Here is a 19558-nt window from a genome sequence, read left to right as displayed (position 1 = left end):
TCGCGACACAAGGCTAGGTTGGTCCAGTCACCACATCTCAATCCCACTGAGCGTCTGTGGGATGAGATGGTGAGAGATTCGAGATCCACCACCAGCCAACTGGACACAACTGTGGGGAGCACTGGACTGGACCTGGGCCGGCAGCCCTGTGGATTGCTTTCCACACCTTGTAGAGTCCATGATCTGATGGAGCGAAGCGGTTCTGAAGAATTGAGGGGGTGTATCGAATAAAATGGTAAAACTAAAAAGATAAAGTATTTTGCACCACAGCAACACTCCCTGTCTCCAGCAGAGGGCACTGGAGAGCTTGAATGGCCCTGAGGCGGGAGGTCTAGCCCGTCCACACCAGCGATCGCTTCCCTGCCGAGGACTCTGGGAGAACACTTTAATGAGGGCCGAGGCATGGAGGACACGCAGACTGTGTGACGCTTATCCTGATGTGAAGGAAAAAGAAACAAAGTAAATGAGACATCTTAATAAGCGAGTGTAACACATGTTCACTTGTAGTAGTATTATTAAGCACCCTGCTGTCACAGTCTGTCCCCCCGCCGGCATCAGCTTCGTCACTGGAACACCCCCAGACTGTACGACGTGCCTCAGAGGGGCGGCCGAGGGGAGGGGGGGTCTGCAGCTCTGACATGCAGGGGCGCGGGGGAGCCGTGGGGCCTGGTGTGGGTGACACGGGTGGCGCTCGGGGCTCGAGGACAGCGGGGACGTGGAGTCGAGACTTGTGGAAGCCGGGAGATGTATCCTCAACTGAACGAGGGGAACCTGCCCTCAGCTACCCACACACACACCCCCCCCCCACTGGGTCTGGGCAGCTGATTCCACAATCACTGAGGGACACAGACCATCAATGAGGAGAAACCCTGAGAAAAGCAGTTCACACAAGGATGCCCCTACACATGGGGTGCCAGACTCTGAGATGGGCTTATTTAAATTTGTATAGTCAATACCTTTACAATTTGTTGAGGACTCTAAACACTGAACATTTGGGAGAGAAGTCTGGAGAGAAGGGTTCAATTAATCCCATTAATTGTTTAATTAGACCAATTAAGGAACAAAGAGATGGGCTGGAACAAAACCCCCCAGGACTGGAGAGGACAGAGATGGGGAAGAACAGACTGTCTTTCATGCCAAGAAGAAAGGAAAGAATAAAAAACAGCATTTAAAAGGTAGGGTGCTTTTATTAAGTCATGGGACCTTTTATTAAAAGTAAAAAGAAAGAGAAAGAAAGGAGTATTTGAAAGGTGCGCTCGTCTTTTTTAAGTCATCTGACCTTTATTATTTTTGGAAACTCAACAGACAGGAACCGCCGGTTCCTCCGACGCAGACGTGACGCGTTGCCCAGTGTGCGTCTGCGAGGGAGCGCAGGCATCGCCGGCTGGAGACGAGAGCGAGGCGGCAAAACAACTCTGCTAAAGTAACTATAACTCAGATAGACCTGTATTCGTATGTATATCTATTTATATTTATATATATATGTACTTATATATATTTAAGCGTGCATGGAATCCGAAACTCTGGATGAAAATAAGACTACAGATCGTCCTCACACTGGGACTCGTACGCGGCTCTCCGCCCGGCTCTCCTGAAGCGTGTCGTCTGTACAGCTATTTACATGGGAGTGGCAGGAGCACGGACACGGCAACGTCATGCTGTCATTCAAAACATACACGGCTGGGGGGTTGCGACCTCCTTGATCACACAGCCCCCACAAGGCCAGACAACCCGCCCGCTTTACACACGCAGAGGGGAGAGGGAAGGGAACAGAGGGACCCCGGCGTGAGGAGACCGGGGGGTTGGGCACAGCGACGGGCATCACAAGTATATCGACCAGTAGATGACGTTGAAGAAGAGGAAGGAGAAGGGGAAGAGAGCCCGGGCGTACAGGTCGATGCGCTTGGCCTGGGACGGGATGACGGGCTTGGGCGGCGGCGGCTTCTTGTTGTTCTTGGCCGCCGCCTTGAGCGCGCTGCTCACCTCGATGGGCTTGCCGTAGCAGTCGTAGTTGGACAGCTCGAAGTCGCGTGGCAGGGAGCCCACGATGCTGAAGTCGTTGGAGCGCAGGTCGGACTTGGAGGTGCACACCTTCTTGCACCGCGTCTCGGCCACCTGCGGAGGGCGGGACAGGTGCGGAACAGGAGGGGGACAGAGCAGAACAAGCGGTCAGACACATGCACAAACACTGCGGCTGGCATCACACGGATACAGAGTGTGGCCGGTGCAGTCGTTCAGTCTTCAAACACTTTTCCTATCACCATCAAACCAGATTTCCATTTTCTACATTTTTGGGGATTATAAATCGATTATAATTAGGGGTGTAGCTGTTTTAATCGATTGACGCGAGCGCTGGAATACGGAGAGGGAGAATTCAGAGACTGTGCATAAGGAGGCAGCTGTGCATTCACTGTTAATATAAAACCGTTACTGCTGATGTCCTGGCTGGCAGAGCTAAAATAATCATTCAGTTATTGTCAAAAAATGTTACTCATTTGGAGACAAGAGTGTGAAGAGAAATATATCGGAAACGCTACCCGAATCGTGACATTATTATTGAAAGGCAAATCGAATAGAAAATGTGTGGAATCGTCACACCAGCAGTGGCACCCGAGAGCTTTTTGATTTTGTTTTTTTACACAGAAATGGCATCCTGGGGTTAGCAGCTTGGCCTACCGGCGAGCTTCTCGCTTGTGACCATTTTTCCCATTTCTATTGTATCGTATCACACACTGTATTAATTCACTCGTGGGAAATGGAGAGTTCGTGCTGCGCGACGCTCTCTCAGTTACAGCCCTTTGCCAATTCCTGTTTCACTGCCATCTCGGTGGACCTGGAATGTTCTGGAACAGTGGGCTCAAACAAGACTCTTTCATTTCCCCTTCCTCCAGAGCCACTCCTTCTCATCCCTGGCCCCTAAATGGTGGAACGACCTTCCCAGCGAAGTCAAAACAGCAGAGTCCTTGACCTCATTCCGGTGCTTACTCAAGACGCATCTTTACAGACTCTACTTGTAATTTAGTCATTTACTCTTGTGTAAAATAGCACTTTACAACCTTTATCATAATACTTGCCTTGTGTTATTAGTACTCGTATTGTTTGATTTCCCCTATGCTCCCTTTCCCTTTAGTATAAATACATGTTAATTTGGATTAATAAGTTGTTGTTTTTTTACTTTATGTGAATGAAAAGACATAAATTGGCTTGTTTTCTCAATGGAAAGAGGTAAAATTCAAAATATCACTGTCCTGGTCAGAAAAGCAAAGTTTGTAGGGAATAATAGCCATTTTCTATATTTTTGAGGCATAAGCAATTAGGAAATAACACTTACTACCCAGGAACAAAAAAAGTGTTACATAGTGTAATAAATCCTTAAACAAACTGGTTCTGTATCAGGAAAAAGTCTTGTCATGAAAACTCGTACATATTTGTGTCTCGGTTAGTAATCCGCTCCATCTCTCCCCCTGTTTTCTGTGGGAACAGTCCTTTGCGATACGACCTCATTCTAACAGCCCCTACAGTGTGGGGTTTACTTTGGGCAGCCATGATCATGAACAGCACCTTAAAACGGCACCTTAGTGGCACCATACGACAAGACAGGCCAACCCAAGACCTCTGGACTGTTTAAAAACACAGCATCTAACATACAAACCACACACACACGGCAGTCTGAACCCCTCACACCTGCGGGACGGAGCACACCTGCAGAGTGCTGACGTGCACCGGGGTCCCCCCCGTGCCGTTCACCGTGTTCTTCTTGGCCGGGGTCTTGCCCTCAGCCTGCTCCTTGCTCGCCATCTTGGCCTTCTCCGCCTCGATTCTCTTGGGGCTGTTGAGCATCACCTGCACCACGGCGTACTCCACCAGCGAGGCGAAGCCGAACAGCAGGCAGGCGATCAGCCAGATGTCGATGGCTTTGACGTAGGACACCTTGGGCAGCTCGGAGGCCAGGGACGTGCACTCGGAGGACAAACTCAGCACGGAGAAGATTCCTGGAGCAGCAGAGACAGAACTTAATACACGTGTGTCTATATGTACACACACACACACACACACGTTAATGTATTTTACTGTTAAGGATAATGGAGATGGTTACTAATAAAACAGGAGTTTATGGAGATCTCTGTTTCAGCTGTGCAAACTTACAGAAAAACACCCACACAGTCCAACATTCACCCACGCAGTCCAACACGGTCCAACACGGTCCAACACTCACTCAAACTCACCCACGCGGTCCCACACTCACCCACACGGTCCAACACTCACTCAAACTCACCCACGCGGTCCCACACTCACCCACATGGTCCAACACTCACTCAAACTCACCCACGCGGTCCCACACTCACCCACACGGTCCAACACTCACTCAAACTCACCCACGCGGTCCCACACTCACTCACATGGACCCACACGGTCCCACACGGTCCCACACTCACTCAAATTTACCCACATGATCACACACTCACTCACATGGTCTCATACGGTCCCACATTCACTCACATGATCCCACACTCACCCACGCGGTCCCACACTCATGCAAATGGTCCCACACTCACCCACATGGTCCCACACTCACTCACACACACGCACATGGTCCCACATGGTCCCACACTCACTCACATGGTTTCACACGGTCCCACACTCACCCACACAGGGTCACTCACCCACACTCACTCAAACTTACCCACATGATCACACACTCACTCACATGGTCTCATACGGTCCCACATTCACTCACATGATCCCACACTCACTCACACTCATGCAAATGGTCTCACACTCATGCAAATGGTCCCACACTCACCCACATGGTCCCACACTCACTCACACTCACGCACATGGTCCCACACGGTCCCACACTCACTCACATGGTTTCACACGGTCCCACACTCACATACACAGGGTCACACTCACTCACATGATCCCACACTCACCCACCCAGTCCCACACTCACTCAAACTCACCCACACGGCCCCACACTCACTCACACGGTCCCACACTCACTCAAACTTACCCACATGGGGTCACACGGTCCCACACTCACTCACATGGTCCCACACGATCCAACACGGTCCAACACTCACTCAAACTCACCCACGCGGTCCCACGTGGTCCCACACTCACTCACGCGGTCCCAAACTCACTCAAACTTACCCACATGGGGTCACACGTTCCCACACAGTCCCACACTCACCCACGCGGTCCCACACTCACCCACGAGGTCCCACACTCACCCACGAGGTCCCACACGGTGCCACACTCACTGACATGGTCTCACACGGTCCCACACTCACCCACACGGGTTCACAAAGCTCCACACTCACTCAAACTTACCCACATGGTCTCACGCAGCCCCACACTCACCCACACTCACCCACACACGAGGTCTCACACACGTGGACCCACACGGACAAAAAAGAGAGTCCCTGTGACTTGAGAGAGGGTGTGACTGACCTGAAAGCCAAACAACACAGCTCTGATGTCATGATATCCTCCCACCAGAGGACCGGTGACGTTGCGATGGGGCAGCAGGAGGTAGGACGGACATGTGAAGAGGTGAGGGGTGCTGGGGGGCGGGACAGCGATGGGGGGTGAGAATGGAGACACACACGCATCGCGGATGGCAGGGGATCCCTCCGTGTCCAGGCACGGCCGGGGCCCGAGGTTTCGGAGGGCTACCTAGGGGCACGCGGGCGGCGCTGGCGTCGGGGTTGATCCAGAAGGAGAGCCAGGACAGGACCACGATCAGCAGCGTGGGGGCGTAGACTCCCATCATGTAGAAGCCCACCTGCCGGCGCAGTGTGAAGATCACCTCCACGCAGGTGTAGTAGCCTGCAAGGAGACCAGGCAGCAAACACAAAGAACAGAGCAATTAACCGCGAGGAACTAGAACAACACAAATGTGCGAACACAGGACCGGCAGGGTGTGCTGCGTCTCAGAGCGCTGTAAACCCACGACGTCGGCCTGGCATCAATACTGCACTGTAACGCCTGTTACATTCCTCATGATCAGATTTAACTGACAGCTGCACTTCACTTGCACTCCTAGTGGCTGCTGAGCTGCGCCGGCCTCAGGACAGCAAGCGTTACAGTGGGATTGTGTGTGGCGCTGCTGGACTGCTGTTGTAATGTTCGCAAGGGTCTTTGTGACCCCATTGTTCCTCATCAATGTGACCCTAATGGAGGGGTGACCCCGGGGTCAGGACAGCAGGGGGATGAAATACAGAGGAGCCTGTTGTTCGATCCACGCAGGACAGGAAGCCGGTCTGTCCTGCTCTGGTTGCGTCCCTCTCAGAGACAGGGGTGTCTTTCAAAGCGTCCGGACACACGGGTAACATCCCCTCAACCCGAACCCCTGCCGCATGCGATCTCACCAGAGCCACCGTGCTCTTCTCACGCTCGGGAACAGATCGGCCCACTGTGGACGTCTCCTTCTCTCCGAGACAGAGTGCTTGAAAGGAGGGGAGAGGAGGGGCGATGTGAATGGGGAAACGTGCCGAGAAGAGAAGGCACAGTAATTGGCCGCGTGACAATGGGTGTCGGCGCTGCTGGAGTAATAGTGATGCAGTCTGATGTAATTTTCTTCGGCTGTCATCTGCCTGGATTATCGTTTAACTGTAATTTACTTTGTTCATTCTTCCTTTCTCACTCGCTCTCATTCTCTCTCTTCCTGCCCCCTCTGCGGCTCCTCCACACCGAGCCCCCAGCGAGGGACATACCGCTCAGCGATTCCTTCAACCCTTTCCCTTCGAGTCTGTCCTCCATGCTCCTCGTCTCCGGCACAGTGCCGATACTCGTGCCGAGCGATGGAGCTGGGCCATGCCCTCGATGGCAGCCGCTCGGGTCGCGTCACAGTCCGTGTAGCCATGGGGGCTGGCTGCGCAGGAGCAGTGCATCCTAACCTGGACAGCACCGAGCGCCTCCATTTCCAGCGCTTTGCATCCGAGTGAGAGAAATGGGCGGAGCTGCCCCTTTTTTTGCAGCCTCACTATTTGCCCACCGTTGTAATACCGATTTATGCCATAACCCCGTCCCTGTGTCCCTGACTGGGGACGAGGCCAGGGTCAATGGAGGACGTGGTTGTCTCTTAGTTACTGTTCCCCCCTGTGAAGCTGCTGTCAAACACAATCAAGAGATAAACGTGATCAACTCCACGTGGCACCAAAAAACGAAACGGCTTTACATGAACTCAGACTTGGGGGACACTGGGGGGGTTTTACTGCACAGGAGCTCAGTCCCTGAGCACCAAGGCATTTCCAGCATCGCCCCGTTCCTCAGCTCGCAGCGTTGGCACCGAGCCGCCAGAGAACAGGAACCAACACAACCCGATACGGGCGTGGCGTGAAGCGGGCTGAACTGGGTCGTCAAAGCCTGACATCATTAAACCTGACTGAGCACTGCGTTTGAAATTAAAACAAATATATACACTGACCTTGTAATGTATTATATACAGGCTACACACACACACAAAGAACAGCAAAACACCAGTAACACTGGAACAGTGAGAAGCAGGAATGTCCTCCTCGCCTCGCTGCTCGAGCTCAACGCACTCATCCCCTTCTGTAACTCCATGTGAAAGAGTTACAAAGTGAACAGATGGAGGCTAAATATACTGATGCAACTCTGCAGACTCAGCCTCCGCAGACCCACAAGGGCCAGGGCCACAGTGCCAGCTCAGTGAGGCCCCATCAACAGCAACTCAGAACTCAAAACTCATTTACGCAGGTTTAATATGATTGTCTGCCACACGAGTCAGTCTAATGCAGCGATCATGTCCTCAGTGTGTGTGCATGAAAGAAAAGAAGAGAACCTACCTGTCCCTTTGTAGTACTTTGTGCAGTTTCCATATTCAATGTCCTCTTGTTTAATATCGAACTGGGGCAGCGCGATCTCCTCCATCTGGACCGGGTCTCCCGACTGCCAGATGAACCTCAGGTCATCGGTGGTGTAGCCAACTACAGGAACACACACACAGACACACACAGTCAGAGTGACCGCGAGACGAACTATGTACTTGTCTATCAGTCACCCTGCTGACTACAGCCGAGGCCCAGGATGCGAAGCCGGTTCGCCTCTTCATACTCACAGCTTTCCAGCTGCATCTTGCAGCGCTGCGTATCCATGGGAAACAGAGTCAGGTCCAGGGGGCAGGAGAGCGTGACGGACAACCTGAACGTGGACAGAGAGACGACAGCAAAATCACACCAGCACGACCGGCCGTCTCTGCAGCTGTAACTTCACCACAGATGAAGTCACGCCTGAGCCGGCCGGCAAAAACACGGGTCACGGTTTTAAATGTCCTTATTTTTCAAACCTTCACGTCATAAAATACATATTTGCCCCTCGGCTGCTTCCTATGGCGTGAGAAAGACAGAGCTACAAAACTGCACTGGAGCAAAATTAAGAGCCATTCGTGTTAATCTGCTGCTTTCCCTAATTGTTGCCTGTCAGTCCTTCTGGTATTAGACAATACTTTCTGCGGTTTCAGACACAGACACAGACACACCGAGAGAGACAGACACAGACACACACGCGCAGACATAGACAGGCCCTCACCTCATGCTGAGGAGCACATCCCCATTGCGGTAGATGAACAGCAGGATGTTCTCCTGTGTCACGTCGTGGAAGTTGGCATTCTTCTCGTTGGCGAAGAACAGGTCGGGCTTCCACAGACACTTGAACATCTTGGGGTCGACGGTGAGGGCGTCGGACTTGAAGTCGGTGGGCAGCCGCAGCCGGGGGTCGTTCCAGCGCTGCCGCAGGAAAATGTTGACCCGGTAGTCCTGCGGGAGAGGAGGGGAGCAAACTGACTTACTGAGGGAGGAGAGAGCGGCTGTGCCACACAAGCTGCCCACGGGAGGTGGCCACGGCGAGAGGACAACAGGACAGACAGAATCAGTAACTGACATGCACCCAAAGACAGAAGCTTCGAGTGTGTGGGTCTGGGGATTGTACTGAAGATAGACATTATCATCAAGAAACATTGTTTAAAAACATAAAGGGATTCCCAACATGTCAAACCCTGGAGGCCGATCAGTAACGGCCGTCACAGGATTGTAAGTGTTTCTGCATTTCCCAGATGCAGAATGAGAATGGCGATCTCACACAGACCTGTTCTTCTGAAACGCAAGCTACACAAGCGCCTTTGTGTGGAGTCGCTCTGCACGGCTTTTAACACTAGAAGCGCAGAGCCGGTCAATTTGACCGATTTGGTTGTTAAAATTTGAATGACTCTGTGTTCCTAAATACACTGCACATACCCGTTCGTGACTTTTCCTAAATATATGTATTAAACATGACTACTGCGTTTTAGCTGCATAAACGCAAAAATAAACAAGTTATAAACACATTTACCTAAAATAGCCAAAATCGGGTTATTTTGACCGGTCATTATAATAGATAATAAATCAAATATAACGCATAATCCTGCCTGCCCTTTACAATACAGTCAGTCTGGTGCTCCAGTGGCGATCTCTACCTGTCTACAGTCTTACATGTGCGTGAGAAACACACACATTGTACAGCATTACAGGTGTTTTCTTACAACTGTAGTCTGATTTAACCGATAAAGTGATTACCCGCAAATACACATGGATTGGAAACAGAAATTGAAGAGAGCTGGTTTTGGACATGCCGTGTATATGAACATGACCGATTCAGGGGCATCAGTGATACTGTGAATGACAGATCATTCGTGGTTTGGTTCCAGTGCTGTGAAAACATTGCGAGTGAAACGCAGGTCCACATGGCACCGAGTGCTTTTACTCCACTGATCAATACGCGATGCTACTGCAGTACAGAGAGCAATAGCGCAGCACATCCACCAACATAATGATTCACGGACATTATCAGCGGAGGAGCATTTATTGCGATGCTATATATTCGTGGAGTAAAAGTGTCACCTGGCGAGGCTGTCAAAATGCAGTGTGAGGGACGAGCTCCTGCAGGGAAAGTGCAGAAACGTGTCCTGTGTGGACTGTCCCGAGCTGTCAGGTATGCAGAATAAATATATAGTGAATAGTCTATTGAAATACAAAGCTACAGTGAATAAAAGCAGTTGTAACAAAGTTTACACGATGTTGATTTACTTTAGTGCACAATTATGTTTTGATAAATGCAATAGTTATTTTTGAACTATAAAATATTGTTTTTGAGCATTATTCCAATATTTGTTTACACTTGTTTCATTCTCTTATTGTATGCCGGTTTTGAGCTTTTTGCTTATTGTAGGCGATATAGATATTCATGTTTTGACTGCAGTGTGTGTGTTTAGAAAAAAGTGTGTTGTTATTAATAGCAATAATATTAATGTTTTATGATCATATTTCAGTTTAAATACATTTGTGCTATGTAAATGTTGGATTTAGTTTTATACGATGGTTTGCCTTTGATTGTCGTATCACAGCTGTTAAAGAGCTGTCGGTTACAATGACCGGCTTTGGCGCTTGTAGGTAGTTCAAAATGTCGGCGCTTCTAGTGTTAAAGGAGGGGACGAATGTAATTAAAACTCTGCTGACGCTCTACTTGCTCGGCAGCGATGAGATTAAATTGGCGTAACGACACAATCCCCTTATGTCACAATTAGTAAACATATCATTGGCAACAGAAACCACAAGCCTGATGCTCATATCATAACATGTTGCTTTCTGCTTCGTTTCTAGTTTTAATTTCTGTATTATACTGTGGTTTTAACCTTCCTTCACATGTCTAAAACTGCCTGCCACGCACGCACACAAATAAGGACCATTTTGATTTCAACAACATTAGAAACCCATGAATCTCCTCCTGTGCGAATAGTCAGCTGCAGAGAATATGTAATAAGTACAAGTGGGGTGAGGGTTTGCATTGTCACTCAGATGCAGGGATGCATAGATACCCCAGTGTTGTCACAATACATTGTTTGGTTGATGCAAAAATCCTCAAACAAGCCTCCCTCCACCCCCCGGGTCAGGGGCGCTGAGGGGCGTCTAAACAGTCACTGTGCTCTCCGTGTCTCACACCTTCACCTGCACATTCAGGCTGTGCGCCAACACTGGATTAAGGATCCATGCAGAGTCCTCTACGGCATGATCATTATTCTTTACCAGTCCCACTCTGCGTTTGTGACCAGCAGGCCGGACGGGCACGTTGTGCATGATAGAGGAGCTCTGACTACAGCTTCCTGATATTGGAAACAAGCCACAACGATATCAGAATTAATCTTTGGTCAGCTGTTATATATCGTTTCATTTTTCTTAAAATATCACAAAACGTAAGCACAGGAAGGGGTTTTGTGCCCCACAGACACAACACACACATCCTGCACATACCAGAAACAGAGAAACCACCTGATGCCATGGTGTTCCGGGCAATATTCGATATTCACACACAGCTTTCAGACATCGTAGACACAGGGAGAATTAGTAATAACACCCTCAACGCATCTCAATATGCTGCGAGGGTCTCCGAGGGTCCGTGGTCTACAAGCGGACCTGCGATACGACAGTCAACCGAGTCTCCTGCGCGTTGTCGGAGCTGCCAAATTGACTTCATTCTTCTCTCAGAGGTTCATTATTATTATTATCATCTCAGACTGGAGACGCACAGACCCACACAGCCTGGAGAGACGCTGTTAACACACTTCACCGTCTAATTAGAGCAACTTGGGCTGGAACAAGAGGAGGCTGCAGACCCCCCAGGAACTGAGATTGCCCCCCTCCCCCACCTGCGGTCATCCAGCCTTAATTAGTCAGTGCTGGATGGGAGGTACAGACTTGAATACTTTCAGTTACTAATCACTCAGCACTTTTGTTCACTTTCCTTCCATTGAACATCACGTCCTGCTGCAGGTCATGACAGAGAGGCGACGGGGCGAGAACGAGGAGATGGAGAATGATGTCAACAGTTTTCAGACAGTCAGCCCCCTGCGTTTTATTTTTTGGAGGATCTTTAGGAAGGAGCTCTGCGAGATCTTTACGAAGATCAGCTACACACCGAAACTGATCCGTCTCTGGTTTAATAAAACCTCTTCTGGAGCTCACAGGCAGGCTTGTGGGCTCTCGTCCACCCATTTCACTCCTGACTTCTTTCGTTTCCCGTCGTGCGCATCGTTTCCTCCCGGTGCCGGAGCCAGCTGCACAGGAAGCCCTGGCTCTGGGGGGACGGACGGTGAACCGCGCGGTGACGGCACAGCGGCACGCTCCACCTCCCATCAGCAGAGAGGCTGTGAGCCGCACTTGAGAGCCAGCTCAGCTTTACGCTCCCGTACACAGGAGCGGGACGACGCGCTGCACCGAACACCGAGTTTCAGCTCTGCTCAAGATGAAGCACAAAGTTCATACCCCTGTGCACTGTGTCTAGAAGAAGGGCGCATCCCTGAGGTGCCTGGGATAGAAGTGAACTAATAGATATAATCGTGAGGTAAAAATAATCCCCAGCTGTCGATTACAAACGACCTGCTTTATTCTGCTTCATTCCTTCAGTGTCCTAGACTCAACTTATAGGACATAGATGTATGTTTGTAACAACTGGACCACAATGCATTCACTACAAGGAAATATGTCACCAAGAAATTCTGGGCCCTGAGTGGCTTGTTTCATGGGAAAGAGGTGCTTTATTCTCATTATTTTGCAGCTCTTGTTGTTGCTGCTTAAAATATGACATAATTGTGACCAGTTTAAATGAAAGGGTCCCCCATTAATCCACCTCTTGAGTGTCAATGGGCTCCAGCTCATTCCTGTACCGCGGGGGAGAGATGGTAAGAGCACGGCCGAGACGCAGTTCCTGTCACGCACAATATCCTCCTGATGACTTCCTGACGCAAAATCCCCTCGGCATGATGAACAGTACTTCTAACACAGAGAGAACATGCACAGGGATTCTGAGAACACGAGGGGGATTCGGAGAACAATACCAGTCAGATCGGGAGAGCCTGGTTTTATCCAGCACGTCAACTACTTCATTGACTCGATGGTTGGGCTTAATCAGTCACGTGCTGAAAGAGACCGGCCAACCCCACTGGAAGACGGCTCTCCAAGGACGAGGGTTGGCCACAGCACCAAAGACACACGCACACGCATGCTTACACAGCTACACCTGGCCAGATTGATAAGAAAAACACTTGCTCTTACCATAGTGGTTTCCTGAATCGAGCCGAAGCTGTTGATGAAAATGTTGACCTTGTCGTCCACCGGGATTCCTGGAAAAGGTCAGAACAGTCACCCACGTCAGGAACTCACGGCCATACATGTAGTCTCTCCACTGCCAACGCAAACTGCACTGGACTGGGGCAGTGCAACTGGAAGACACTGGTAAATAAACTTTGCACACACAAACTATATGAGCGTATACTGTGGAGAGCTGTCCATATGGGTTTAAGCAGTCTCTCGCTCCAGCCCTTATAAATTCACACGAAGGGTTTTAATCAGAACTCAACGGTTAAGCAGAGCTATTCTTTACAGCCTCCCACTGAATTACTTTTTAATGATGCCATAAATAACTGAGGAACGCCAAGGCCACAGGTATCATGTGTACAGATTCCCACACGGCCCACGGAGAACACGTTGTGTGTTCGTGCATCGCTCTCGGGGGCCTTGCTCTGGCAGGCTGGAAATCTGGAGAGTGGGCTTTCACAGACACACACACATTTTATTTTCCAGTGCGCTGATAACATAATGAAAGGAAACACAAAACAGATTAAATGCGAAACTGACCTTTGAAATTGGGCCGGATTCTGGGATCATAACTGACCAGCAACCTGTTCAAGATGTTGCTGGTGGAGTTCACAGGCACCCTGGCTAGATCTTCAGGGGACAGCTGTCTGAAAGATTAACACACACACCTCCAGATCATCATCATGATTATTTATTAGCAGACGCCTTAATGAGGCTGAGCCGGGAAATCAGAAAGGAGAGAGTCTCCGGTTTCCATTCCCACGTTGAAAGCGTCCCTCACATTTCTAGACCCTGGGAAAAGGTTATCTCTTAAGAGGACCTCGAGTGGTTTAGGATTTCCTAGCAGGCCAAGAGCAGCCAATCCTAGTGTGTTAATTAAACGGCCACAATGCGTGTCTGCCGGTCACAGTAACACTTGGCACAACAGCGAGCGAAAGTGTTCCACATGGGTGGCAGGGAAGAAACAACGCTCCCACCTCCCGGGTCCCGACAGGAAAAGCTTTCCCTTAAAAGTCCTGCCAGAGACTGAGAAGAAACACCTTGCTCTTATCAACCCCTCCAGCTCCGCCAGGCTCTTTGATGGCTCAAAGGCCAGCTGTATAAAGTCTCCGTCTCGCTGATCAAAGCCCTTCCCTTATACCTTTCAATGGATTTACCGGCCAGTAAACTTTTGAACAGCCTGACAACCTGAGAACATTAACTCTGGCCAGGAACCAGTATTCTTATTCCAGGACTGAGTTTGAAGGGAATGTCCTACTGAGAGACTGAGGGACTTGAACCTTTTCACCCTGGAACAGAGGAGACTACATGGGGACTTGATTCAAGTCTTCAAAATCATGAAAGGCATTGACCACATCAAACCAGAGGAGCTTTTCCAGATCAGCAGGGACACACGCACCCGGGACACAGATGGAAATTGGGCTTCAAGGCATTCAAGACAGAAAACAGGAGACACTTCTTCACACAGAGAGGCGTCACAATCTGAACAAACTCCCCAGCGATGTGGCTGAAGAGACAATTTGGGAACATTCAAAAACAGACTGGATAGGATCCTTGATCACTTAGTTATTAATGGACACCAAATGAGTGGGATGGGGCGAATGGGCTCCTCTTGATTGGACACTTTCTTATGTTCTCCTGGCTTGGCCTAGTCCGATATTAACACAAACAGAAACCTCGGATTCACAACTTGCATGAAGTCGTTTCGAAGCTCACAGATCGGCATGACAGCTGATGTCATGAGCTCAGCGTCTTATTCAGCAACTCGCCGCCTGTTACACTGACAACGCTTGTATCCCAGAAGACACTGAGACATCAAAACAGCCAAATACAGACATCGACAGACTATATAACCCAAAAGACCTACGATGGGCAGAGATGTTGCTTGCGTTTCCCTTTTCCCTTCTTGGACGACTTCTCTTTTGCCGAGCCGTCTTCCACCCACAGGGCGAGGAGCAGGAGCAGGACGGCGAACGCCAGCAGCCTCATCTTGGAGCAGGCCAGGCTGTGAGGCGGCTGCAACGACACGGGGAGACAGTGTTACACCAGGAACCGCTCTCTCCAAAGAGTCAGAGCAGCCATCTGAATTTAAGATAATTTATGGGGAGAGGGGGCTTTAGCAAACCATTGTGAGTGTGTGTGACAGTAACTAATAAACACGAGTGTGCCAGCCCCTCACTCACCAGTAAACACCTCGACAACTGTGGAAAATCCGGGCCAAATCACATGACAAACGACACAGCGCACCAGGGACCAATCCCAGGCTTTGGTTCATCACTGCAGCTCTTACAAATAAAGGTTTCCTATATTTTAATAATAATAATATTTACAGCACTTTTCTCACAAATGATCCCCATCAGAGGTTTTATATGGATCCTTTTCCCGGTGATTAAACTGCACAGGTGAATCACCCGACATCGCAGGTGCAGAGAGACAGGAGACCCACCCTGAACGCACGGGCCGATGACAGCAGGGGCGTCCTGATCAGTGCGTCCTGCCCTGTGGGACCCGACCACGAAGCATTGTAAATTTCTCACTCTGTTCCTCTGGGCAGCGCCTGCAGTGGCAAAGCAGAACCACCACCTTGGGAAGCAGCTCAGATTTCACACGGGGGAGAGGCCAGCGTGAGTAACTCAAACGACACTAAATAAGTGTTTCAGTCCTGGCCAGGGCAGAGCTCTTTAGTCTCTCTGTTTGAATATTCCCTTTCAGAGAGAGTAGAGAGAGCGAGATTGAAAGGCATTGATCGTTTCTGAAGGCAAAGACATTGAAAAGATCTACGTAGGCCTAATTTTCTTTAAAAGACACCTTTTGTCATCATTTTCTGCATCTGTGGTGTGTGGTTTGCACTCCACATTGATCTTTATTTATTTATTTATTTATTTATTTATTTACGATGTCATTACCTTCACGTGAACCTCCTCCACACACACCACACAGGGTCCTCAGCCTCGACCCCGCTAACAATGAGAAGCGCTTCTAAAGCCCCGTGCAGCCCAATAAACCAGGGACACACTCGGCCACAAGCATGGCTGTGAAGAAGCCACAAATGAGCCAGTGAGGAGTCTACGTGGACTCCTCACTTTCTCCATCCAAACAATGTGGGGAAGCAATAAAAAAGGCCAACACAATGCTAGGGTATATTGTCAAAAGTGTAGAATTAAGAACAAGGGCAGTGATGTTCAGACTGTACAATGCACTAGTTAGAGCTCATCTGGATACTGTGGACAGTTCTGGGCTCCACACTTCAAGAAAGATATCGCTGCTCTAGAGGCAGTTCAGAGGAGAGCAACCAGACTTATTCCAGGTCTGAAGGGAAAGTCCTACTGAGAGACTGAGGACCTGAACCTTTTCACCCTGGAACAGAAGAGACTACGTGGGGACTTGATCCAAGTCTTCAAAATCATGAAAGGCATCGACCACATCAAACCAGAGGAGCTTTTCCAGATCAGCAGGGACACACGCACCCGGGGACACAAATGGAAATTGGGCTTCAAGGCATTCAAGACAGAAAACAGGAGACACTTCTTCACACAGAGAGGCGTCACAATCTGAACAAACTCCCAGCGATGTGGCTGAAGAGACAATTTGGTATCATTCAAAAACAGACTGGATAGGATCCTTGATCACTTAGTTATTAATGGACACCAAACGAGCACGACGGGGCGGATGGCCTCCTCTCGACTGGACACTTTCTTATGTTCTAAAACAGCCTCTACAGCCACACAATGTCTCTGGTTGTATTGCTGGAATATGTAACACTGTGTCAGATGGTGGAATTTGGTTGTAGCTTCCCTCTTTCATTATGAATTCATTAAAACTCACAGGTGTCACCTTCACATTTACTGGCAGTGTGTGTATGCGTGTGCGCGTGTGAGGGATAGAGAGAATATATAGACTGTGAAACAAATACAAAGCTGCAAGAAGGAACACAACAAGCCAAAATAATAAGACGACCTCAGCTGAGAGCTAGGCTTGACTTCACATTCGCTGCATATGGTTTATTAACTCTGCCTTCAGACTTAGGGCCTCTAACGAGCACAGGAACCCTGTCAACACCGATCAGCACCCAGTCACATACCCACAATGCCACCGTTACCCCCTGCAACCACAGTGGCAGCACAGCGCACAATCACAATGCACACAGATCTGGACATGCCATGGCCCTGCATTCAGATGAACTGGGCTGGTGCTCTGGTATAGACTGCAGCCTCTGTGTCCTTGCACGGTTCGCAAAAGCTGGCAAAACAAAACCGTAAATTAAAGCAGCCATCTGCGCCTTGACAGCTGACAACGTCACCGACACACGTCACCAGCGACCCCCCACGGGTGGCACTTCCACCAGCGCGCACCTCGGCGTGTTTCTACTCGTGTGTGTTGGTGCAACAATGAGTACGGGCTCCTCACACAGACATAGAGCTATCACCGGCATTGCACAGATGTCCTGCTCAATCAACTGAACAGTCTGGGATCTCGTTTATTACGCACACGAATAGAGGGAATGGGGAGATAGGAAGATGGATGCATAGAGATGTTTATTTGAATGCATTAGTATTATCAATACAAATGGGGCTGGGGAAGGATGCATCGGTAGCATCGTCCATCATGCAGCGATTAGGGGACACAGGGGATGGGGGATGCAGACAACAAACCGTGCAAAGAAACAAGCACACACACACACACACACACGCACACACACACACACACACACACACACACACACACACACACACACACACACACCAGTGGGCGTGCTGCTCCGCTCACCAGGCACCGTGTCTTCCTGGCACCCAGGCAGATGGACAGTGAACGCCGCAGTACCGCTCAGGGGACACACCGCAGCGAGCCGGGCATCATCCGCGGCGCCGTGTCTGTCTCGGAGCTCCTAAGCGCGCTGTGTGCGGATCTGTCGCTGCATCCTCCGCCGTCAGCACCGTCGACACACAGGCAGCCCCGCAGCCGCACCGAGCCGCCGCAGGATGCGCAAGATGGCGTCTGAGAGCACCTGGCGCATGCGCAGTGGCTCCCGAGCAGCGAGATTGATGACAGCCTGCGCAGCGCAGCTCGCCTGATGGTTATATAAGACGGGCTGTGTGTCCTCTAGTGTTACAGCCCCCCGCTATAGCTTCCAGTTTCAACTGCACAGGGACGAGGAAATGCATGCATGTTGTGGTGTTTGTGTGTTAAGCTTGGTGTGAAATGCACATGCAATTATAGTTAATAAATGTGCAGGCAAGCTATGCTTTGTATGAATAGTGACTTGCCATTCCTGTGGCTTAGAGAGATCTTCTCATCCAGCCCTTACTGAATGTGTTGCAGGTTACATTTACATAATCCCAGCTGTTGTTTTTTTATATTATTTTTAGATATTAAAATATTATTTTCTGGTATTTATATGAAACAGCTTTTCTAGCCACATCAACAAACCGTGGAATGGTGTCTTGTTGTCAATAATGCAGTGAAATTAGACCCCAGGGTATTTTATCACACAAAACATTACATTTGTGCTCTAATGTGAAAGGAGATGTTATTTCTCAGTTGTTTACTTGTATAAATCACAGGAATTATATGATAATCTTTCACGCTTGGCTTCAGATCTAAATATGTGCATCTTGTATTGCTGCTGGTTTGTTCTCTCCACAGGCTGTATCTGTGCCTTTGCTTTTTGACACAATACTCACACCTGAACAACATACTGTCCCAGTACAGAGACAGAAGTGTTCAGGACTAAAGTGTCTATCTCTCATCCTTTCTTTAGTTAATCAGTTTTATACTCTGGTCAGTATATTGATGTGTACAGTGTCTGTTTTCTTTTTGTAAATAAATTATTCTCATGAGCTTGATATTGAATGAAGGTCCATGTTTTAATCACAGTGTCCTTGTTAAAAGGTTCCACACGTTTATTAAACTGTGAGTGTAAATTGCACTTCACTTGCTCTTTGTTTTCTCTTTCTTGCTGCCAGATGCGAGTTGGCGTTTGGTTTATTCATGCAGAGCCTGATAGTCTTTCTGCCAGCGTCCTTTGCCAGAATGTATTATTGTTGTTGTTGTTATTATTACTGCTGGCCGTGCCTTTGGAGCTCCATGTGAAATATGAATTATTTTGAAACTTGCACGGCCGCCATGTAGCATATCAATGAGACCTTGAGAATGTGAAGCGCGGATGAAACAACAGACAGAACCCACAGCGGTGCTGCTCGGCCGACACACACACAGCCGGTGGACGGCAGCCAGGCCTCCCAAGAGCCGGTTGCCCACAGATACAGGGATTTATCACTTATAGTCTTTAAAGTCTTTCGTGAAACTCAATATACGAGCAGCATGGGGTGACCCATGAGCTTTCACCACTGTAAAGCAAAACCCCAGAGACAGAAGCACTCCAGCACTTACCAGTCAGTCAGTCAATC

At 49.4% G+C, this 19558-nt stretch overlaps 1 protein-coding gene across 3 annotated transcripts; it reads right to left on the bottom strand.

The window, feature by feature from the left end:
* Positions 1-1167: 1167 nt before the first annotated feature.
* glrbb (glycine receptor, beta b) lies at positions 1168-18210 on the bottom strand. Of its 3 annotated transcripts, none has more exons than XM_066718002.1 (10): positions 17895-18210; positions 15019-15167; positions 13692-13798; positions 13110-13177; positions 8557-8783; positions 8087-8169; positions 7815-7955; positions 5680-5832; positions 3685-3992; positions 1168-2115 (listed from the first exon to the last, which is right to left on the bottom strand). In XM_066718002.1, the coding sequence occupies exons 2-10, from the start codon at positions 15138-15140 to the stop codon at positions 1822-1824; spliced, it is 1503 nt and encodes a 500-aa protein (XP_066574099.1). In that variant the 5' UTR covers positions 15141-15167; positions 17895-18210; the 3' UTR covers positions 1168-1821. The 3 variants fall into 3 exon arrangements, with proteins under 3 accessions (XP_066574099.1, XP_066574097.1, XP_066574100.1); XM_066718000.1 differs by having other exon boundaries at positions 17919-18209; XM_066718003.1 differs by having other exon boundaries at positions 3703-3992; positions 17919-18209.
* Positions 18211-19558: the final 1348 nt, after the last annotated feature.

The sequence above is a fragment of the Amia ocellicauda genome, chromosome 12 (assembly GCF_036373705.1).
Source record: "Amia ocellicauda isolate fAmiCal2 chromosome 12, fAmiCal2.hap1, whole genome shotgun sequence".
NCBI lineage: Eukaryota > Metazoa > Chordata > Actinopteri > Amiiformes > Amiidae > Amia > Amia ocellicauda.
The sequence above is the reverse complement of the archived record's forward strand: the minus strand, read 5'-3'. Positions and strand labels throughout refer to the sequence as shown.

Excerpts from the sequence above, each read along its gene's own strand:
- glrbb (XM_066718002.1), bottom strand. The coding sequence starts at position 15,140 with ATGAGGCTGCTGGCGTTCGCCGTCCTGCTCCTGCTCCTCGCCCTGTGG. Across the intron at positions 13,799-15,018 it reads AAGCAACATCTCTGCCCATC|ACAGCTGTCCCCTGAAGATC; the intron begins GTAGGTCTTTTG and ends TTAATCTTTCAG. Across the intron at positions 2,116-3,684 it reads AGGTGTGCTCCGTCCCGCAG|GTGGCCGAGACGCGGTGCAA; the intron begins GTGTGAGGGGTT and ends CGCCCTCCGCAG.